The following is a 17,973-nucleotide window of genomic DNA, read 5'->3' on the forward strand; positions in this document are numbered from 1 at the left end:
ATTATTGATTACAGAATGATCATGAATGATCCATTCTTTAGCGTGGGTATTAGATCATATTGCCATGTAGCATTCATGCAGCAGCAGTGTGGAGTGGTTTTAATAGCATGTACTCAAGGAACCAGCTGTCTTTTTTGGGAATATCGCAGACCTTCACATTATTACAATTGCATGTTCAAAAACTATGGTGATGCTAAGCTTAAGCTAATCATATATAAATGTATGAGTCAGGCAAAGGTTGTGATGTTGTTTATGTCCTACCTCCTCACTGGCTGCAATGAGTTTGGAGGTTAGTTCCTCCTTCAGCTCGTCCATTTCCTGGCTCAGGAGCATCTTCTGCTCCTCCAGTGAGAGTCGTTCCTTCTCAAATTGCTGCTCTAACTCCTGTGTAAACCAACCAATCATGTGATAGTGTGTCATTTACCATCCATGACTTTAGCCAGTTATTATATGCAGAACCTAAGTAGTAAAAATTCAGATGTACAATATGCCAACAAAAGCAATTGGTCAGGAATGTGAGGGAGTCAGACACATCTAGAAGATATGATCCCACCAGTACATTCATAGTTATTTCAAAGTGCCTTTACAACTTGTGGTAAATAGGGAATCCAACATCTGTAGTTATCTTTAAGATGAATTAAGCTCATTTAAAGAGCAAGACAAATGGGATCATCCAAATGTGTGTGTGTGTCTCTGTGTAATATGATACAACGAAAAGCTTCAAGACACAATCTGAGCATAATGTGATGTTTAAATCCTCGACATATCTCCTCAGACTCAGTATCCCTCTCATTTCTTTGACATTACATTCACTGCATTCATCTTTCTAAAAATACATCAGACTGATCCACTGTTCTTGAAGAGAAGAGTGCTGTAGCATTGTTGCCATAACAAAGCTTATTATGCCCAATGATGAACTGGGGATAATTTCTGCATTACTGTAAAGTGGCTGATGTTTTCCAAGGACAATCAGAGCTAAGGGACATGACTACAATGGCCAAGGAAATATAGTATACACAAGTGGATTTTCAAAGGAGCAAAAACATTCAAAATAGGACTTCACAAAGAGTGATTGAACAGCCAAAAAAGAAAAATCATCATGACATATTAAAATTCAGCAGCTATGTAGAGGTGGCAGTGTTCATTTAGCTGTTAGGACTGTTAGAACAGGGAGTAATGATTCACACACATCATTTGGATGGGTTGATGTGGTGTGCTCACTCCTTGCCAGAAAAACCAAAGAATCAAGTCATGACGGAACAGAGGGATGAAGCTGCAGTTTCCCTGATGAAGCAGTAAATAAGTGTGAAATGAATTAATGGTGCTACTCTATCAATCTGTTCATTTCAATATGCCAAGAAATCACACTGGCAGCATCATGTATTGGAGTGATGATGGCACATTGAGGTTTTGATTGGGTTTTTATGTCCATATTTACTTACTAACTGTATGACTTACTCAGCCATATTCTTTAGCTTGACAGAGCGTTAATCAGCTGATCTCAATTGGCCATCAGTGGATGTGACTCCCAACCTAGTCACACTAGTTGTTGACTGTTGGCTTTCATTCATCTGTGACAGTCTGTCTGGGGAGAAAGCCCCTCATCCCGAGACTACACTCTGCAGTAATGGGCCCTGCTCTAAGCCTTACCCCAGTATGTAAAATGCCAATAAAGAAACACACTGAACGTTAACCTCTTATTTCTCACTCATTTGCCTTTAACATGTTTCATATTCATTGTTTGTACACATATTTAAGCTACCAATCTTTAAATTCATCAATCAACCATTGATCCATATCGTCACATCGACTTTACACAGTGTGTGTGAATGCACTTCAGGACCAGCTCTGAATGCACCAGTCTGCTCCGTGACAAATGCATTTCTCTGCTTCATCACGCATGATTTCATCTTTGCGCATGATGAGGTAAATTGGGAGCTTTTTGTGGAATTTGCATTGAATTCTGCTATCATTAAAAGTTGGAGGGACTCGTCACTATCATCACTGTTCGTGGGGTCAGTAGGAGAATCTGACACATAAGAGTCAGATAGAAATTTTTACAGAGAGTTTTACAGTGTCGGTGTGTGTTCGTGTGTGTGTTCGTGTACTCACAGCCAGCAGGCGGTTCTTGTCCTTCTCGGCATTGCTGAGAGTATTTTCCAAGGTCAGTCTGTGTTTTTTGGCTACTTCCTCCAGAGCTCGAGCCTGGCTGTCCTTCATCTGGCCAGCCTCATCCTCGTAATGGGCGCGCACACTGTTCATGTCCTTCTCATGACAAACCTTCTCCTCATGGAGGGTCTGGCACGCATGAACACGCACGCACGCACGCACGCACGCACGCGCGCGCACACACACACACACACACACACACACACACACACACAGATCATTTGATGCACATAGGATGAAACCTCGTAAACACAGCTCCAGCTCATATATACAGTACATAGATGCTGCATCCTCCTTTCATGCTAGCAGAGTTTACTAAGTGACAGCAAAGGAAACTAGCAAACTACTTTAAGGACAAGACACCTTGACCTACAACAGACCTAGAAGTTATTACACTATGTAGAAGTTACTTAGCCTTGGGTAATGCACCGAATAATATTATACACCCACAGGTGGAGCATGTCCAGTGGAAACTGCGCATTTTTGAAATCGGACGCAAAGTTTAAAAACTGAGGGTACAGATCGAATGAAAAATGTAAAAATGTAACATGATTAGAGAACGAATAGGTTAGTACTTCTACGACTTTAAAACTAGAAGTCTGAAGATGCTTCTCAGTCCTCATTCTTTGTTTCACCTCTGGTTCATCAAGTCATCTTCACCCTGTTCACGAGAACATGCCACCCATGCTGTTGCACTTTTCCAATGTGGATGTTGGATTTTTCATGTTGTGAAGACAATTGTAGGCAGCATTGGCATGAAAGAACATTTGTTTAGCCCAGTCATTGAATTGCTCGCTGTGAGTCTTAGGCCGTATTATTTGCCGCGTGAGTTCTCACATGTTGTCCTCTTGTCTGTTTACATTCCTCCTTCGGCGAGCGTGTCGATCGCAAGTGATGTCATCCACTCATCGGTTGCAAGATTCCAAAATCAACACCTGGGCGCCTTCATTGCAATATCTGGGGACTTCAACCACGTCTCTCTGGCAGCGACACTTCCCACGTTCAAGCAGTTTGTGGACTGTCAGACCAGAGACAACAAAACACTGGACCTGCTGTATGCCAATGTTAAGGAGGCATACAGCTCCGTGGCCCTTCGTCCACTGGGAAGGTCCGACCATAACCTGGTCCAAGTGCAGCCCATGTACAAGCCTCTCGTCCAGCGTCAGCCTGTGACTACAAGGACAGTGAGGAGATGGTCACAGGAGGTTGAAGAGGCTCTGCAGGGCTGCTTAGAGGTTACCGACTGGGACGTGCCTTGTGACTCGCATGGAGAGGACATTGATGATCTCACGGACTGTGTAACAGGGTACATCAACTTTTGTGTGGACAGTATTGTTCCCACAGAGACTGTGCGCTGCTTCCCCAACAACAAACCTTGGGTGACCAGAGACATCATGGCCCTCTTGAATGAGAAGAAGAGAGCCTTCCGGGTCGAGGATAGGGAGGAGATGAAGAGCGTCCAGAGGCCAGTCAGCAGAAGGAGACACCCAACCACGCCCCATCAGTATCAGCCACACCCAGCCTCCCCCCACACCACACAACACTTCTGTCCCCTCCACCACACACGGCACACCTTTCTTCACAGCAGAGCAGGTCTGGAAAGAGCTGTGCAGACTCCGCCCAGGTAAGGCTGCAGGTCCTGACGGAGTCAGCCCAAGGATCCTAAAAGCATGCGCAGGCCAGCTGTGTGGAGTCCTGCAGTATATCTTCAACCTGAGCCTCAGCTTGGAAAAGGTCCTGGTGCTGTGGAAGACATCCTGCCTGGTTCCGGTCCCGAAGAAGTCACGTCCCAGCACCCTCAACGACTACAGACCAGTGGCGCTGACGTCCCACCTGATGAAGTCATTGGAGAGACTGGTACTGTCATTCCTTCGGCCCCTGCTCAAACCGTCACTGGACCCTCTCCAGTTTGCCTATCAACCAAAACTGGGAGTAGAGGACGCCATCATCTTCCTGCTTCACTGTGTCTACGCCCATCTGGACAGACCCGGCAGCACTTTGATTGTCATGTTCTTTGACTTTTCCAGTGCATTCAACACCGTTCGGCCTGCCCTGCTCGGGAGTAAGCTGTCGGCGATGCAGGTAGACTCTCCCCTGGTTTCCTGGATAGTGGACTATCTAACTGGTTGGCCGCAGTTTGTCAGACTGCAGGGATGTGTGTCTGACACTGTGGTGTGCAACACTGGGGCCCCTCAGGGTACAGTCCTATCACCATTCCTGTTCACCCTGTACACCTCCGACTTCCAATACTGCTCGGAGTCCTGACACCTGCAGAAGTTCTCAGATGACTCTGTAATAGTGGGCTGCATCACCGAGGGGAAGGATGAGGAGCACAGAGGCGTCCTGGACTCCTTCGTCAAGTGGTGTGAGCTGAATCACCTGCAGCTCAACACTGACAAAACTAAGGAGCTGGTGGTGGACCTCCGCAGGAAGAAGTCACCCCCCACACCTGTGACCATCAATGGGGTGACTGTGGACTCTATGCAGGTATACAAATACTTGGGAGTCCATTTGGACAACAAACTGGACTGGTCTAAGAACGCTGAGGCTGTTTACAAGAAGGGACAGAGTCGACTCTACTTCCTGAGGAGGCTTCGATCCTTCAATGTCTGTAACACCATGCTGAGGATGATCTACCAGTCTGTGGTTGCCAGTGCCATCTTCTTCGCGGTCGTGTGCTGGGGCAGTAGGACGAGGTCAGCTGACGCCAACAGGATCAATCAGATCGTCAGGAAGGCTAGCTCAGTCCTGGGGGCTGAACTTGATTCGTTGGAGCGTGTGTCAGAGAGGAGAATGCTGAGCAAGCTACAGAGAATCATAAACAAAGACTCTCACCCTCTCCACCAGGCGCTGGCCTCATACAAGATTACCTTCAGTAACAGACTCATTCCCCCCAGGTGTACTACTGAGCGCCACAGGAAATCCTTTCTCCCTGTGGCCAACGGACTCTTTAATGAGCTACCTCGGGTCGAGGTGGGACGGTGGGGACATAGGGATCTGTTTTTATGCTGTACTGTAACTGTTGCACAGTAATTTCCCTCGGGATAATAACATTTCATCTTATCTCTCTTATCCTATCTTATCTTATCTGCATGAGGCCCATTAGGCTGTGCAAGACAGGTGCCGTTCATTTGATTAAAGAAAGCATTCTTATAAGTCTAAGTCCAAGGATATCAGAGTACTTCACTCTATTAGGAGTTGGTGCCTCCCAGATTTTGATTGGCAAAACATATATACCCGCTTCGGCCAATCACAAAAGGGAGAGGTAGAAAGAAAGTAGATCTGTTATCAATGAGGACTGGGACTAAGACCCACGACTGAGGGAAGAGAGTCAAATACATCCATGGATAATAGATGTGGCCTAGAGAGCAAGGAAGGGAAGAGTCAACAATAAAATGTTACTTTTGTTATGCTCCATTTCATCTGCACCAGATGGACACATCTCTCTATAACAAGACGTAAAGTGCATTGTTTTCTTTAAAATGTTATGGTTTATGACTATGGTCACAGTAAAGAGTGACTTTCATGGAAAACTCAAAGTTACTTTATATCTCTAGCAATTTAGCTTTTAGGAGACATCATTTAACAAGCAAAGCAATATGGAAACAGTTATTTTTATGTTTTTATTGATACTTAGAACGTAAGAAGACCTTCTGGAGTAAACCAATATGGACCATGAATGATCCTTAAGAACATGAGCTGTTGTAGTGTGCATCTGGACCAAAAGGCTAATGACGGGGGGAGGCGCTATTGAGCAACGGATGGAGTAGGACGCTTGCCAATGAGTCTCCCGCAGTATCTCATCCAAAAGTGCTTCCTTTTTAACGTTTATTTAACAGTTTTTACCGATACATTATTTGACCGAAGATTCCCCAACAAATCCTGCACTAGTAGGTTGTTAAAGTAAACAATTTGAGCCTGAAAAAATCCCCGGGAGGTAAACAGCGCCAGCTGCTATTCGCCACCGCGACCTCAGTGGCGACCATCGCTTCCCTAGCGGAAAACGACAAATCGCAAACTCCCAAACGGCGCTGAGACAACAAATCGCAAACTCCCAAGCGGCGCTGAGACAAGAATTCGCAAACTCCCAAGCGGCGCTGAGACAAGAATTCGCAAACTCCCAAGCGGCGCTGAGACATGAAACGGAGACGATCGGAGCCACTCTGGCCCCGGTCCAAGCCGAGCAACAAGCTATAAGAAGTCAACAGGCCTCCATCGAATCCCGTCTGACTGCCTCCAAGGCTGCTGCACAAGCCGCGCTGACCAAGTTGGAGAACAAATGCGAAGAATTCGCCGCCTACACGCGTCGCAACAACATAAGAATCATCGGCATACCAGAAGAAACCCCCGTCAACACTGCCACCGCAGCAGCCTGGCTGAAAGAAGCTTTCGAGCTTGACCAGGAGCCCCTGCTGAAGCGGGCACACCGCACGTTCCAGCAGAGGCCCAGACCCGGGGATCGTCCTCGCCCTGTTTATTGTAATCACCCTTCCCCCTCAGCAACACCAGGTAGGGACTCTCAACCCCTCTGCCACACCATGTCCATCACAACAGAGCAGGTGGAACTGGAAAAGGCTGGTAGCACGGTGAGAATCATGTTTTTTGCAATTGTTTGCTTTTAACAGCATTCAGCCCATGCTTCTGAGGGACAAGTTGTAGAGGTCAGGGGTGGACCACCATCACTCCGCCTGTGTTCTGGACTACCTCACCGACCGTCCTCAATACTCAGCAGTGTCAGTCCGACACAATCATCTGCAGCACAGGGGCTCTCCTGAAGTCCTTCTTTGAATCTGTGGTGGCATCAGCCATCTTTTATGGAACAGTGTGCTGGAGCAGTGGCATCTCAGCCACTGACAGGAAGAGACTGAACAAGCTGGTGAAGAAGACCAGCTCTGTCCCAGGCTGCCCTCTGGACTCTGAGGAGCTGGTGGGGGACAGGAGGATGATGGCCAAGCTGTCATGTTTGTTGGACAACTTATCCCATCCCTTACAGGAGTTTCCTACAGCAGTCAGACTATTCAATCAGCACCTCTACCAGTAAACCCAGGCTAATGATCACACAGTGCAATATCACTGATGTGCAATTTGCAATTTTTGTACTTAATTGTATTGTTGTACTTCTGTACTTCTTTTAATGCCCTTTATTGTTTTCCACTATCCACTTTGCTGCTGTAACAATGTGAATTTCCCTATTATATTGTGGAACGAATAAAGGATTATCTTATCTTATCTTAACTACCTGCATGAATTGCTGCCCAAGGTGAGAGACTCTCAGTAATCAGACTGCACTGTATTGTGCTATATCATTCTCTTTATCTCTTTCTCACTCTCTCCCTTTCTCTCTCCCTCATCTCTGTCTTGCTTGCTATTCACTAATGCATGATGACTGTTTGTGTGAACTTCCTTGATTGCCTTTTTTTTTGTACCTTTTACATTTGCATAGTCCCTCTGGGTCTTACTATTGCACACCCAGCCATTCGTGAGGGAATTGCCTCTATCCGATCTTTCTTCCTATTTTCCTTATACATTAAGGTTTTCTCTGGGGGTTTTCCTCGTCTTCCCAGAGAGCTTAGGGTGGGGTTGGGAATTTTCCTGATGTTGTGGGGCTGTAAAGCCCTTTGAGACATTGTGTGTGATATTGGGCAATTTAAATAAAATTTACTTGACTTGACCCTGTGTTCAACACTCACACACAACACCCACCTTCTCCAGGGACTGGATCTGTTGTTTTTGGCGGTCATCTAGCGCGTGGCTCTGGCTCTGCAGGGCTTCCCTCTCCTCTTCCATCCTCAGCACCTTGTCCTTCAGACGACTTCGCTCGTTGTCCAGGTCCCTGATGGCTGCCTCCTGGGTCATCTGTGTGGCCTGAAGGTTGCTTATGTGACCTGCAAAATCACAAAGAACACAGGGAGACAAAACAGGAATGAAACATGCAGTACAACAATGTGGAAAGAATGTTTTCAGTCCTGTAGTTTTCATGTAGACTTAATTAATTGCTGTTTGCCTATTTAAGATTTTCAATTGGTTGCAGATTATCAATCAGACACAAAAGCTTTTATCTATAATTGATGTAAAGAGGGGAAGAACAAAGTATAGGAACATAGTGTCAGGAGATGTGATCATAAATACAGTATAAAGCACATGGTCACAAACAATGTTGTGTCGCGCAAACGTTAAGTTTTTGGAGTAGAAAATAGTTTTATTGTATTGTTTGGATTCGTTTTCAAACCCTAAAACACTGCTTTAAACTGGGTCTGATGAGCCCTCTGCCACTCAGGGCTCCATTACTTGTGCTCAGGATTATGTTATTAATGTATTGTAGATACAGATGCTGTGGAAATTCCTTCAGAGTAGAGGATGAGAAGAGGACAGAACAGAAAAGAACAAAACAGAAGAGTCTTACTGGCTTTGAGCAAAATTTCAGTAGCTTGCTGCTGAACACGGTCTCTGGCTGCCTCAAGTTCACACTCAGCTTCCTTCTGACGGATCTCCACAATCTCAGAGTTCTGGGTCACCTCATCCAGATGCTTGGTTAAGTCCTAAACAGAGGAGAGGAAAGAAAATCCATTTAATATGTAGTGAAATATACTGTTTTATTGATATATTATTAATAGAATATTCTGGGTTAGAAATGTATTTCTTTTTTTAAATTTTTTTACTATTTGTTGTTATTGAAGCAAACATTTTACATGACAGTGCACATACAGTTATAGGACATTTTAGAGGGAAAAGGAGAGAGATAGAAATAAAGAAAGAAGGTTGTATTACTATTATTATTGGTGTTGTTTAGCTTTTCTCGTAGACCCTGAAGTAAGGTAGGCAATATGAGGTACAAGTAGATTGAAATTGAAACAGCAGGAAGCCATGGCCGCTGGACGTTGTGAGAACATGGCACAGAAATGTAATTCTGAACGAATGATTCACATATGAATTTCTTAGCCAGTCCAGAGGTCTCTAGGAAGACGAGGAACAACAGGCTGCAAACTTTCCTTTCGGATCAAGCTTATAGTTGGGGTCGTTACAGCCTAGTTATGCTGCTAGAGGTTTAGACTGTTGGGAGACTTCCCCTGATGAACTGAGCTCTCCTCCTCCAATCTCTATCTGCATATCCTTGTCATTGTATCATTACTGCATTTCACTAAACGTACTTCTTCCCCAGAGTTGTCTGTGCATTCTCGTCTTACAGGTTGTTGTGGTAGCCTGTCCTGTATAGATGAAGACCCTGTCCTATACGGATAAACCCCCTGTCCTGCTATTTTCCAACATATTTACTATTGTTGTTGTTGTTGCTGTGCCTCTTTTCACTCTCTCTCTCCCGCACTTTCTCTTTCTCTAAAATCCCAACTGGTCAATGGCAGCCAACCTAGAGCCCGGTTCTGCCTGAGGTTCCATTCCATTGAGGGAAGTTTTTCCTTGCCGCTGTTGCCAAGTGCTTGCTCATGGGGTAATGTTGGGTTTCTATAAATGCTCTGTATGTAAAGTGCCCTGGGATAAACTCTGTTGTGATTAAGCGCTATATAAAGTTCAATTGAGTTGTTTACACTTTTTATCAGCAATAACAGCTGCAAGATTACCTCTTTAACTAGTTCTTTAAATGTATTCCAAAGAAAAGGAAATAAGATAAGAATAGATGAGAACACTCTATTTCCACATTTCGTCTTTGTTTTTGGGATAGCAACAAGACCTAGATGAGATCTTACAGCATGGCCAATAACATAAAAGGTGGTAAGATTAGTTAGACATAAGAGAGCAAGGCCATGTAATAGTAACTTAAAAGACTAGAGTTTCAGCATCTGTCATGCTGAGGAATGGTCTGAAACTGACAAAATTTCAGAGATGAAAATATGCAACCTTAGCAAGTTCTTTGTCATCTAACCTATAACAGCTACAAGGCATAACTTCAGTTTGGAGAGCCTAAGACAGGGGTCTCCAACACATCACTCGCGAGCTACCAGTAGGTTCAAAGGAGACATAAATTAGACAAGACAACGTAACTTGGTAAACCTGTTTAAATTTCTATCCAATCAAATTCACAGACATCCCGCATGACCCCATGACTCTGCTGTCAAGTTTTGTTTTGTCAGTGACACTGTAACATTAGAGGATGGTAACAGGCTAGCAATTGCATGCCGGATTTGACAATAACCGCAGAAAATAGCCAAGCCAATAAAAATATACTATTTTTGACAAATGTGTCAAGTGTGTCATTTGCGGTGCAAGCACGTCTGTCTGTTACACTTGCAGACTGCCAGGCCTGCATTCTGATTTGATCTCAGTAATCAATATAAGGCTGCCAAATTTTGTTGAAAAATCATATTGCGATAATTTTGAAAGATATTGTGATTTGAGAACTATATTGCTATACTCTTTGTGTTCTGCCACACAGACACACAAACAAACACAAGCTTATAGAAAGAGCTCTGTGGAAATACAGTTCTCTCTTCTGTCATCATTGGATGTTAAATACAGCACTGAGGAGTGCATTACAATACACACTATTTTATTTCACTAAAAGCGTCTAAATTAATTTGATTGCAGATAAGGTTTACCTACATTCAACAGTAGAACACTGACATGTGCACTGACATCAGGAGTGTAGAGTGTAACAAGGTGTGTGTCTTACCTTGACGGTGCTCTCTGCAGTGGTGAGAGATGACTGAAGCTTGTGGGACTTTTCACGGTTTTCCCGAGCTTCCTCTGTCACTCTGGCCAACTCGGCCCTCAGTTTTCCAAGCGTTTTCTGTAGTGCTGCCTCCTGGGTTTGAAATTCCCGCCGCAACTCGGCCTCTGTGCGTTTCCATGCCAACAAGTTATCGGCGGTTAGCTGCTGGGTCCGCTTCATGGCCTCCAGCTCACGCTCATAAAATGCCTGAGCCTGAGCATGGAAATAATGAACAGATAAATTAACATAATTAATAAACATATTTACATATTAACATCATATTAACACCTAGGCTTTCTTTAAATTTCACCTACTGTACTTCTACTTTCCCACTCTTATAATCAGCAGAAGGTCAAGATAAGGATGTTGTTACCTCTCTTTAATGATATGTCCAATCATTTCAAATAACAGGGAAGCTATTTTTCAATTATAATATATAATATATAATATATACATATATATATATACATATATACATAAAACATATACATACAAACATATACATTAAATAAAATACAGTTCTCCCCTTGCAGTTATGGAAAATACACTTCTTTCCTCTCCTGGTAAATCAAAATAGCATGCAGGAGACTTTTAATTTCATTTGACATTTACTTTAGATTTAAATTATTTAGTTCGTTCCCTCTTGAGAAATTCATCCTCTGCATCCGGCCCAAATAGGCTACTAGGATCAGTGTGCAGCTACAATACCACCCCCAGGGACGAACTCCGGGTTCAGGTTTGGCCTTGGATAAGGCCATGACAAAACTCAACTAACACCTATTCTGAATGGCAAGGGGAAAGCTGAGGAGCTAAAGAAACATATGGGGAGAACGTGCGCATTCCTAAACCTAAACATGGATAGAATATCACGACATAGTAGCTAGTGATAGTTGCGACTATCAAAAACAAAAGGATTAGCAGCTATGAGGGCTAACGTAGGGTGTTCTGTCTGACACGCTATGTCGAATTCAAACACAAGTCTGTAGCTGCGCTGATGTTCTTTATTCTAGAAATAACGCCACCCTACTCACCCTGTCTCAAATAAAGAAAACAATAAGCAGGTGGAGGGGATATTAAATACACACACAAACATACCACTATCATTTGTGACAGGCGTGCAACCGAAACAGACCTTGCCAAGTTGTTCACATTACGTACATGTCATTAATGTAGCCTGTTGTGGTTTCAGTACCTTGGTGAGTTTGGCCTCATATTCCTCAACAAGTCTCTTCTTGTCCTGTTTGAGCTCCTCCACCCGTTCTGTCAGAGAATCCACCTGTAACACACCAGCTTACATTAACCTGATCACTAAATTCCCAACATCACATTTGTTTCCACTAACCTGGACTTTGTACAATTTGATTTGCAAATTATTCAAATGTGTAATTGAGTCTCAAATAAATAAATGAAAAAGTAGAGGATATCTTGACTGACGTGGACTTTGTGCTGACTCAGTTAAAAACTGCAGCGGAAACACAGACTGGTAAATGTAGGACATGACATCATCATCATCATCATCATCATCATCATCATCATCGTCATCACCTAACAGATGCCTCCACAGCAAAGAGGAAACTGAGATTTACCTGAATTTAATCAGAGAAATATAATTTATAGCTTTACTAGAAGGAAACAACAGTGCAGACAACTGCATCAGGATCTGTATGACGAGCTCTACGGGGTTAACATCTCATCTTAATGTGGTGGGATGAGAAACGCAATGCCTTATTGTATCACATAATTTCATGAAAACACTGCCAGTTTGCATTTGTTTTGTGCAAACCCAACAATGGGACCACATCTGTTCCCTGGTGACAAGAGCATGGAAAGACCACATTGACAGAACATGTGTATCCAGACAGATGTGTGTACAGAATCACTGCTGCCTAGCTCCTTCTGATCTTCCCTTTTGTCATTCAGCTTTAAGGAGCTGCTGTAGTTTCCCATGTGCTCTGCTGTTGTCAGTGGTTTACCTCAGCTTTATGGAGCTGTCCCAGTTTCTCCTGGTCTTTACTGTAGTTTGCATTCTGGCTCTGATGGCTACGCAGAAGCTCCTGGACCTCCTGTCTGTGCTGAGCCTTCAGCTCCTCCAGAGCAGCTTTCTTCTCTTGCTCAAACTGGGTCTGGGCCTGGCTGAACGTACGCAGCTTGTCTTCAAAGGACCTTCGCATTTCCTCCACCTCCCTTGACATGGATACCACACGCTGTGTGTGCTACATAGAAAGACAGGAGTGTAAAACTAAGCTAAATGGTGGATTGATTTGTAGATTCTTACACAATGGATTCCACCCATGTGCGAGCTGGGCAGTGTTTTTGCCTTTTTGTTGAGCTGCAAGTCAAGAGCCAAACATACAACACATTATTTAAGTATGTATACATTATGTAAGAAATAGGAATGCTTCAACCAATTGGGCACTTATTGATACTAATGCATGATGACCCAGTCAACTCTTTGCATATTCCAACAAATCAGATTGAAGCAATGTTGATGAGCCAAAATGTCTTTCTTTAAGAAATCCAAGCATAAACAAGTTTAAAGGAATAACAGGAATCTCAGACATGAGACGCATTTAAACAGGAAACCAATCAAACCCGTAGTAGTCCTGCTGAGGAAGAGATGATCTTCAATCATCAAATCTCAGTCAGACGCTGTAAGATGAGTCCAGATCAGTCACATGAGGAATCTGACACACAGGAAGTGATCTGACTTTAAGTATTTAGGTACGTTTCAAACTTCTCAACTAATAGATTTTTGTCAATACACATGCTTTTTATAATATTATTCTAGTAATTATTACGCCAGTTCAAATGACACCTATGAAGCTTTAAGACCTGATTTCTTGGACGTTATACAGCAATATGCAGCAGGAGGTGATGTTGATGGGAAGAAATCATTTAAAGTGACAAAAAAATATAAATACATTTTTTTCTTTGTTTTTCTTCAGTGCCAGCTAATTAGAAAATTAACTGAGGTTAATATGGGGAGTATTTTTTGAGTCACTATTTAAGTCTTTACAGTACTTACAAATTATATGAGTGACATGAGACAGGCCAGCAGAAAGGACCTGGTCCTATACGCAGATGATTCTGCTCCATTTAGTGCCTTCAACCTGAGTAACACAGGACTCCTCAGGACTGCATCACCGTTGTCTCCTCACCTCACTGCCCGAACTACTGGATCAGGATGCTACTGTTGTACATCTTTCTGTATCTGTATATCATTATTGATGTTATTGAAATGTGTCTGCTATGGCTCATTTTCAACACCTTGCTGTCCACAGTGTGGCAGTCTTTCAACTGTCTCTTCTAATTGACCCTGTCATCAGACCTGTAATAATGTCTCCAAATTCACTTAACACAAGTTTTGGTGGATTTTCTTGTCATTTATTTGTGTCACACTCATATGTCATTTATGAACTTTGTGGTTAAAGGACTAAAATTGTAATTCAATTCTATTGTAATCGAACTTGGTGCACACAATGGGTTTGTAAATAATACAATTATCCTATTGATTTTTATTGATGTGTTTTGGGTCTAATTTGAATATTTATTGTCTTCCTGTATTGCTGCCTTTTATACCAAACCAAACCAAACCAAACCACACCGCATATATTCTACACTGGTAATTGAAATGTGACCCTACATCCAGCCATTGTCACTTCTTACTACAAACCACTCTGTCCTTCTCCCTACATGTTATCTCCTACATGTTTTATATTTCCTGTTCTTGTTGTCTATTTTGCATTGCTTCCTTCCTTGTGTCCAGTCTTGTTTGCCTGATTGTTTTCGCCCGTCGCATCGTCCACACCTGTTTCCCTTTGTCATCAGCCCGGGGTGTCCTGGTTATGTTCCTGGTCCCCCCCACCATCTCTGTGTCCCGTCCTGGTCTGTGTCTATGCTTCTCTGGTTCCCGTCTGGTTTGTCATTGTATTCCATGAGCTCTAGTTTGTGCAAGTCTGCTCCTTGTGTTCTGTGTTTTCTCTGATGTATCTGTGTTTCCTTAGTTTTCTCTGGTTTGCTGTTTGCTCCAGGATTTGTGTTTTCCCTACTTGCCCAGTTGGTTAGTGTCTGAAGTATTAGTTATCCCTGTTTTGGTCCTGAATTCTGTTTACCTGGTTGTTTTGTCTTTGCTGTCGGTGTATTTTTCCTTGTTACCTTTGACCCTTATCACCGTTAGAGGGCAGTTTCGCCCTCACCTTTTTGTTCCCTGGTGAAACGTGACACTACCTGAGCCTCAGTGCAGAGCTGCATGTCCTCCACCCTTTGCCGGTAGCTTTCAAACTCAGCAAGGGCCTGTCTCTTCATACTGTCATGGAGCTCCATGGAGTCCTCCAGCGACTGGATTCTCTTCTTCAGGTCCATTTCATCGCTGATCTTACTCTTGTACTGGATCAAATAGGAAACATGGCTGAGTTAGACGTTTGTTGTAGTGTTATGTTGGGGGATGCAGCCATGACATGAGGCCTAACATGAAACAATACCAAATCAGCAACATGAATACAATTTTTCTGTTCCCTTGATTTTGTTGATTCGGATATTTCAAAGATATTCAATTCAATTCTCAACACAAACACATTCTGCAGGCAGCATGGAGAAACGTGAAACACTGGCTCTTAACTGAATGCAGATGTTCTTCAGTGTCCTCATTACTACCAGGGACGCAAGTCATTTCTATAAGGAGTGATGACATAAAACTAAATAATTAATCTTCATCTGAAATATTAATCAACTCATTTTGAAAGTGATGTCAGCTCTGTAGCTCTGTAGCTGATTAGCTGCCATCTGATAGTGTGCAGTCTGCAGAGGAATGATAACTGACCTGAATATCCTGTCTACCAAAGACTGGCTGTTTTAATCCTAATAAAAAGCCCCAAACGGCCTCTTCAGAATATGAGCTTTGTCTCTATTAATTAGCTCCACCAATGAGCTTATGATCATTGTTTACCTGCTAACTAATGGTTGCAGAAAACAAAGTTACAAATGGATTTTCATAAAAGTTGTGGGCAGGTTGACCATGATAAGGGGACAATGCACTGTTTTTTGTGATGTACCAAAAAGTTATACATATACATCAACTATCATGATGTTTATTATTTTAATATTTTGTCTTCAGTTATGGATTTGGAGGATTGTGTCCTTTAAAGTTATTGATCTTTTTGCCACAGGCCAAGTATGCAATTCAACTGCAGTTTTATTCTCTAAAACCCAGTTTACACTAAGGCCTGGATATGGAAACACAAACAGCCATGCGACTCAACACAAAACAAAAGAAGGTAACCATGAACCTGTAAGATCTTCTCCCTGGTCTCGGAGAGGATCTGCTGAACCTCCTCTTCATGGGCCTCCTTCAGAGTGGAAATGGCTGCTTCGTGTTCATCATTTTTCGTGTTCAGTGCATAGATAACCTACAATAGAGAGGGAAGAACAATCCACAATGGACTTACAAAAAACACTTTTGATAGTTTTGCATTGTCAAAAGAGCTAAAGGGTCTTCAATATCCTCACAGACCATCACACTGTGGTGGGATACGTCCTAGGGAAAATGGCTTACAGCAATTGATTTGTTTGTTTTATTATTTTTAGGGTAGAAACGACACACCCTTTATTCCATTATAAACCAGAAACCATTCACTGAAACCAAAGGTACTTGCATTCTCTCAGTTGGCAAACAGCTTTGCAAAGAAAACAGTTAGAAAACAGTTAATATGCAGTTAAATAAAGGATTGTCTTTGAATAAATTGAGCAAATAAAATAACCTGCAGGCTGCAGGTTTCTTTTTGAGTTTTGTTATGGTCAGTTATAGTCAGTGTTATGGCCTGCAGTGGGTAGTGTTGATTTGTTTGTCAGAGCTGGTTTTGTGACAAATTGAGTTCATAAATTCATAATTTATTAGGCTTTTAGACATACATCAGAGGTAGATAAATGGAAAGAATATTCATGAAACAGGCAGATGCACATAAACACAACACAGATGCAAAAGGATTATCATGTTATTAAATTGCAAAGGCTAGTGTGGCCTTCTTTTGCATTTCTGTTGAAGCGTGTTGAGTTAGGTCATGCTCACCTCGAAGGCCAATTAAGGCCTTAACTATGACTAGTCCAGTCACCACTGAGGGGTTTGTTTCCAATTATTTGTTGTAACTGCACAGTCTTTTTTGCAGGTTTCTCCATATTTTCACATTGCAAAAAGGGGACCCTGAGACATTACCCAAAGTTTAATCAGGAGTCGATGCATTTATGCACGCATAACGAGCAATTGATGCACATGACGTGGATATGCTGCTGCTCAGAGCTAGAATCTGTAAGCATCTGTAAGAGTGCCATCTATTGTTCACAGAGTGGAGGAGCAGGTGAATATACACGTGAAGTCTTGTACGGGACAAGCCAATTATGCCCAAATACAGGACGTCCCGGCTAATACAGGACAGTTGGCAACCCTAGAGACCACACGATAAATAACTACCAACATAATCAAAATGTAAAGTAGTGTGGACATGTGGTTATGTGTGCAGTGTTGTATGATAATTCAGTGTTGTAGTGTGAAAGGAATGAACAAAATTAACCAAATGCAACCGGGCGTGGTGGAAGAGAGAGTATGAGGAGATGAACATCAAGACAGGCTTCAATCCAAAAGCTGAGAGGCCTGCCTCAGTTACAAGACCAGACTAATAGTTGACATGAATGACAAGAGGTAATTTACAGTTGTGGTCAAAAGTTTACATACACTTGTATGAAACATGTATGTCATGGCAGTCTTGAGTTTCCAATAATTTCTACAACTCTTTTCTTTTCTGTGATAGAGCACATACTTCTTTGTCACCAATAACATTCATGAAGTGTGGTTCTTTTATGAATTTATTATGGGTCTACTGAAAATGTGACCAAATCTATTGTGCCAAAATCATACATACAGCAATGCTAATATTTGGTTTCATGTCCCTCGGGTATTTTCACCTCAATTAGATGCTTTTGGTAGCCATCCACAAGCTTCTGGCAACCTTCTGGTTGACTCTTTGACCACTCCTCTTGACGGAATCAGTGCAGTTCAGCAAAAAAATTTGGCATTGTGACATGGACTTGTTCTTCAGCACTGTCCACATGTCCTCGATGGGGTTTGAGTCAGGACTTTGGGCCATTCTAAA

The 17,973-nt window shown here is 42.7% G+C and overlaps 1 protein-coding gene across 1 annotated transcript in view; it reads right to left on the reverse strand.

The window, feature by feature from the left end:
- fam184ab (family with sequence similarity 184 member Ab) overlaps positions 1 to 15,151 on the reverse strand; it is a 47,963-nt gene extending 32,812 nt beyond the window's left edge. The window contains exons 1-8 of the mRNA XM_076168046.1: positions 15,059 to 15,151; positions 12,805 to 13,044; positions 12,024 to 12,107; positions 10,793 to 11,044; positions 8,573 to 8,708; positions 7,873 to 8,054; positions 2,113 to 2,298; positions 262 to 384 (exon numbers count right to left, since the gene is read on the reverse strand). Coding sequence (XP_076024161.1) covers positions 262 to 384; positions 2,113 to 2,298; positions 7,873 to 8,054; positions 8,573 to 8,708; positions 10,793 to 11,044; positions 12,024 to 12,107; positions 12,805 to 13,044; positions 15,059 to 15,136 — 1,281 coding nt within the window. The 5' untranslated portion in view covers positions 15,137 to 15,151. The remainder of the gene's footprint in view (positions 1 to 261; positions 385 to 2,112; positions 2,299 to 7,872; positions 8,055 to 8,572; positions 8,709 to 10,792; positions 11,045 to 12,023; positions 12,108 to 12,804; positions 13,045 to 15,058) is intronic.
- Positions 15,152 to 17,973: the final 2,822 nt, after the last annotated feature.

This window comes from Genypterus blacodes, unplaced genomic scaffold (genome assembly GCF_046128005.1).
Source record: "Genypterus blacodes isolate CSIRO-AG114 ecotype Tasmania unplaced genomic scaffold, CSIRO-AGI_Gbla_v1 ptg000185l_1, whole genome shotgun sequence".
NCBI classification, from domain to species: Eukaryota; Metazoa; Chordata; class Actinopteri; order Ophidiiformes; family Ophidiidae; genus Genypterus; species Genypterus blacodes.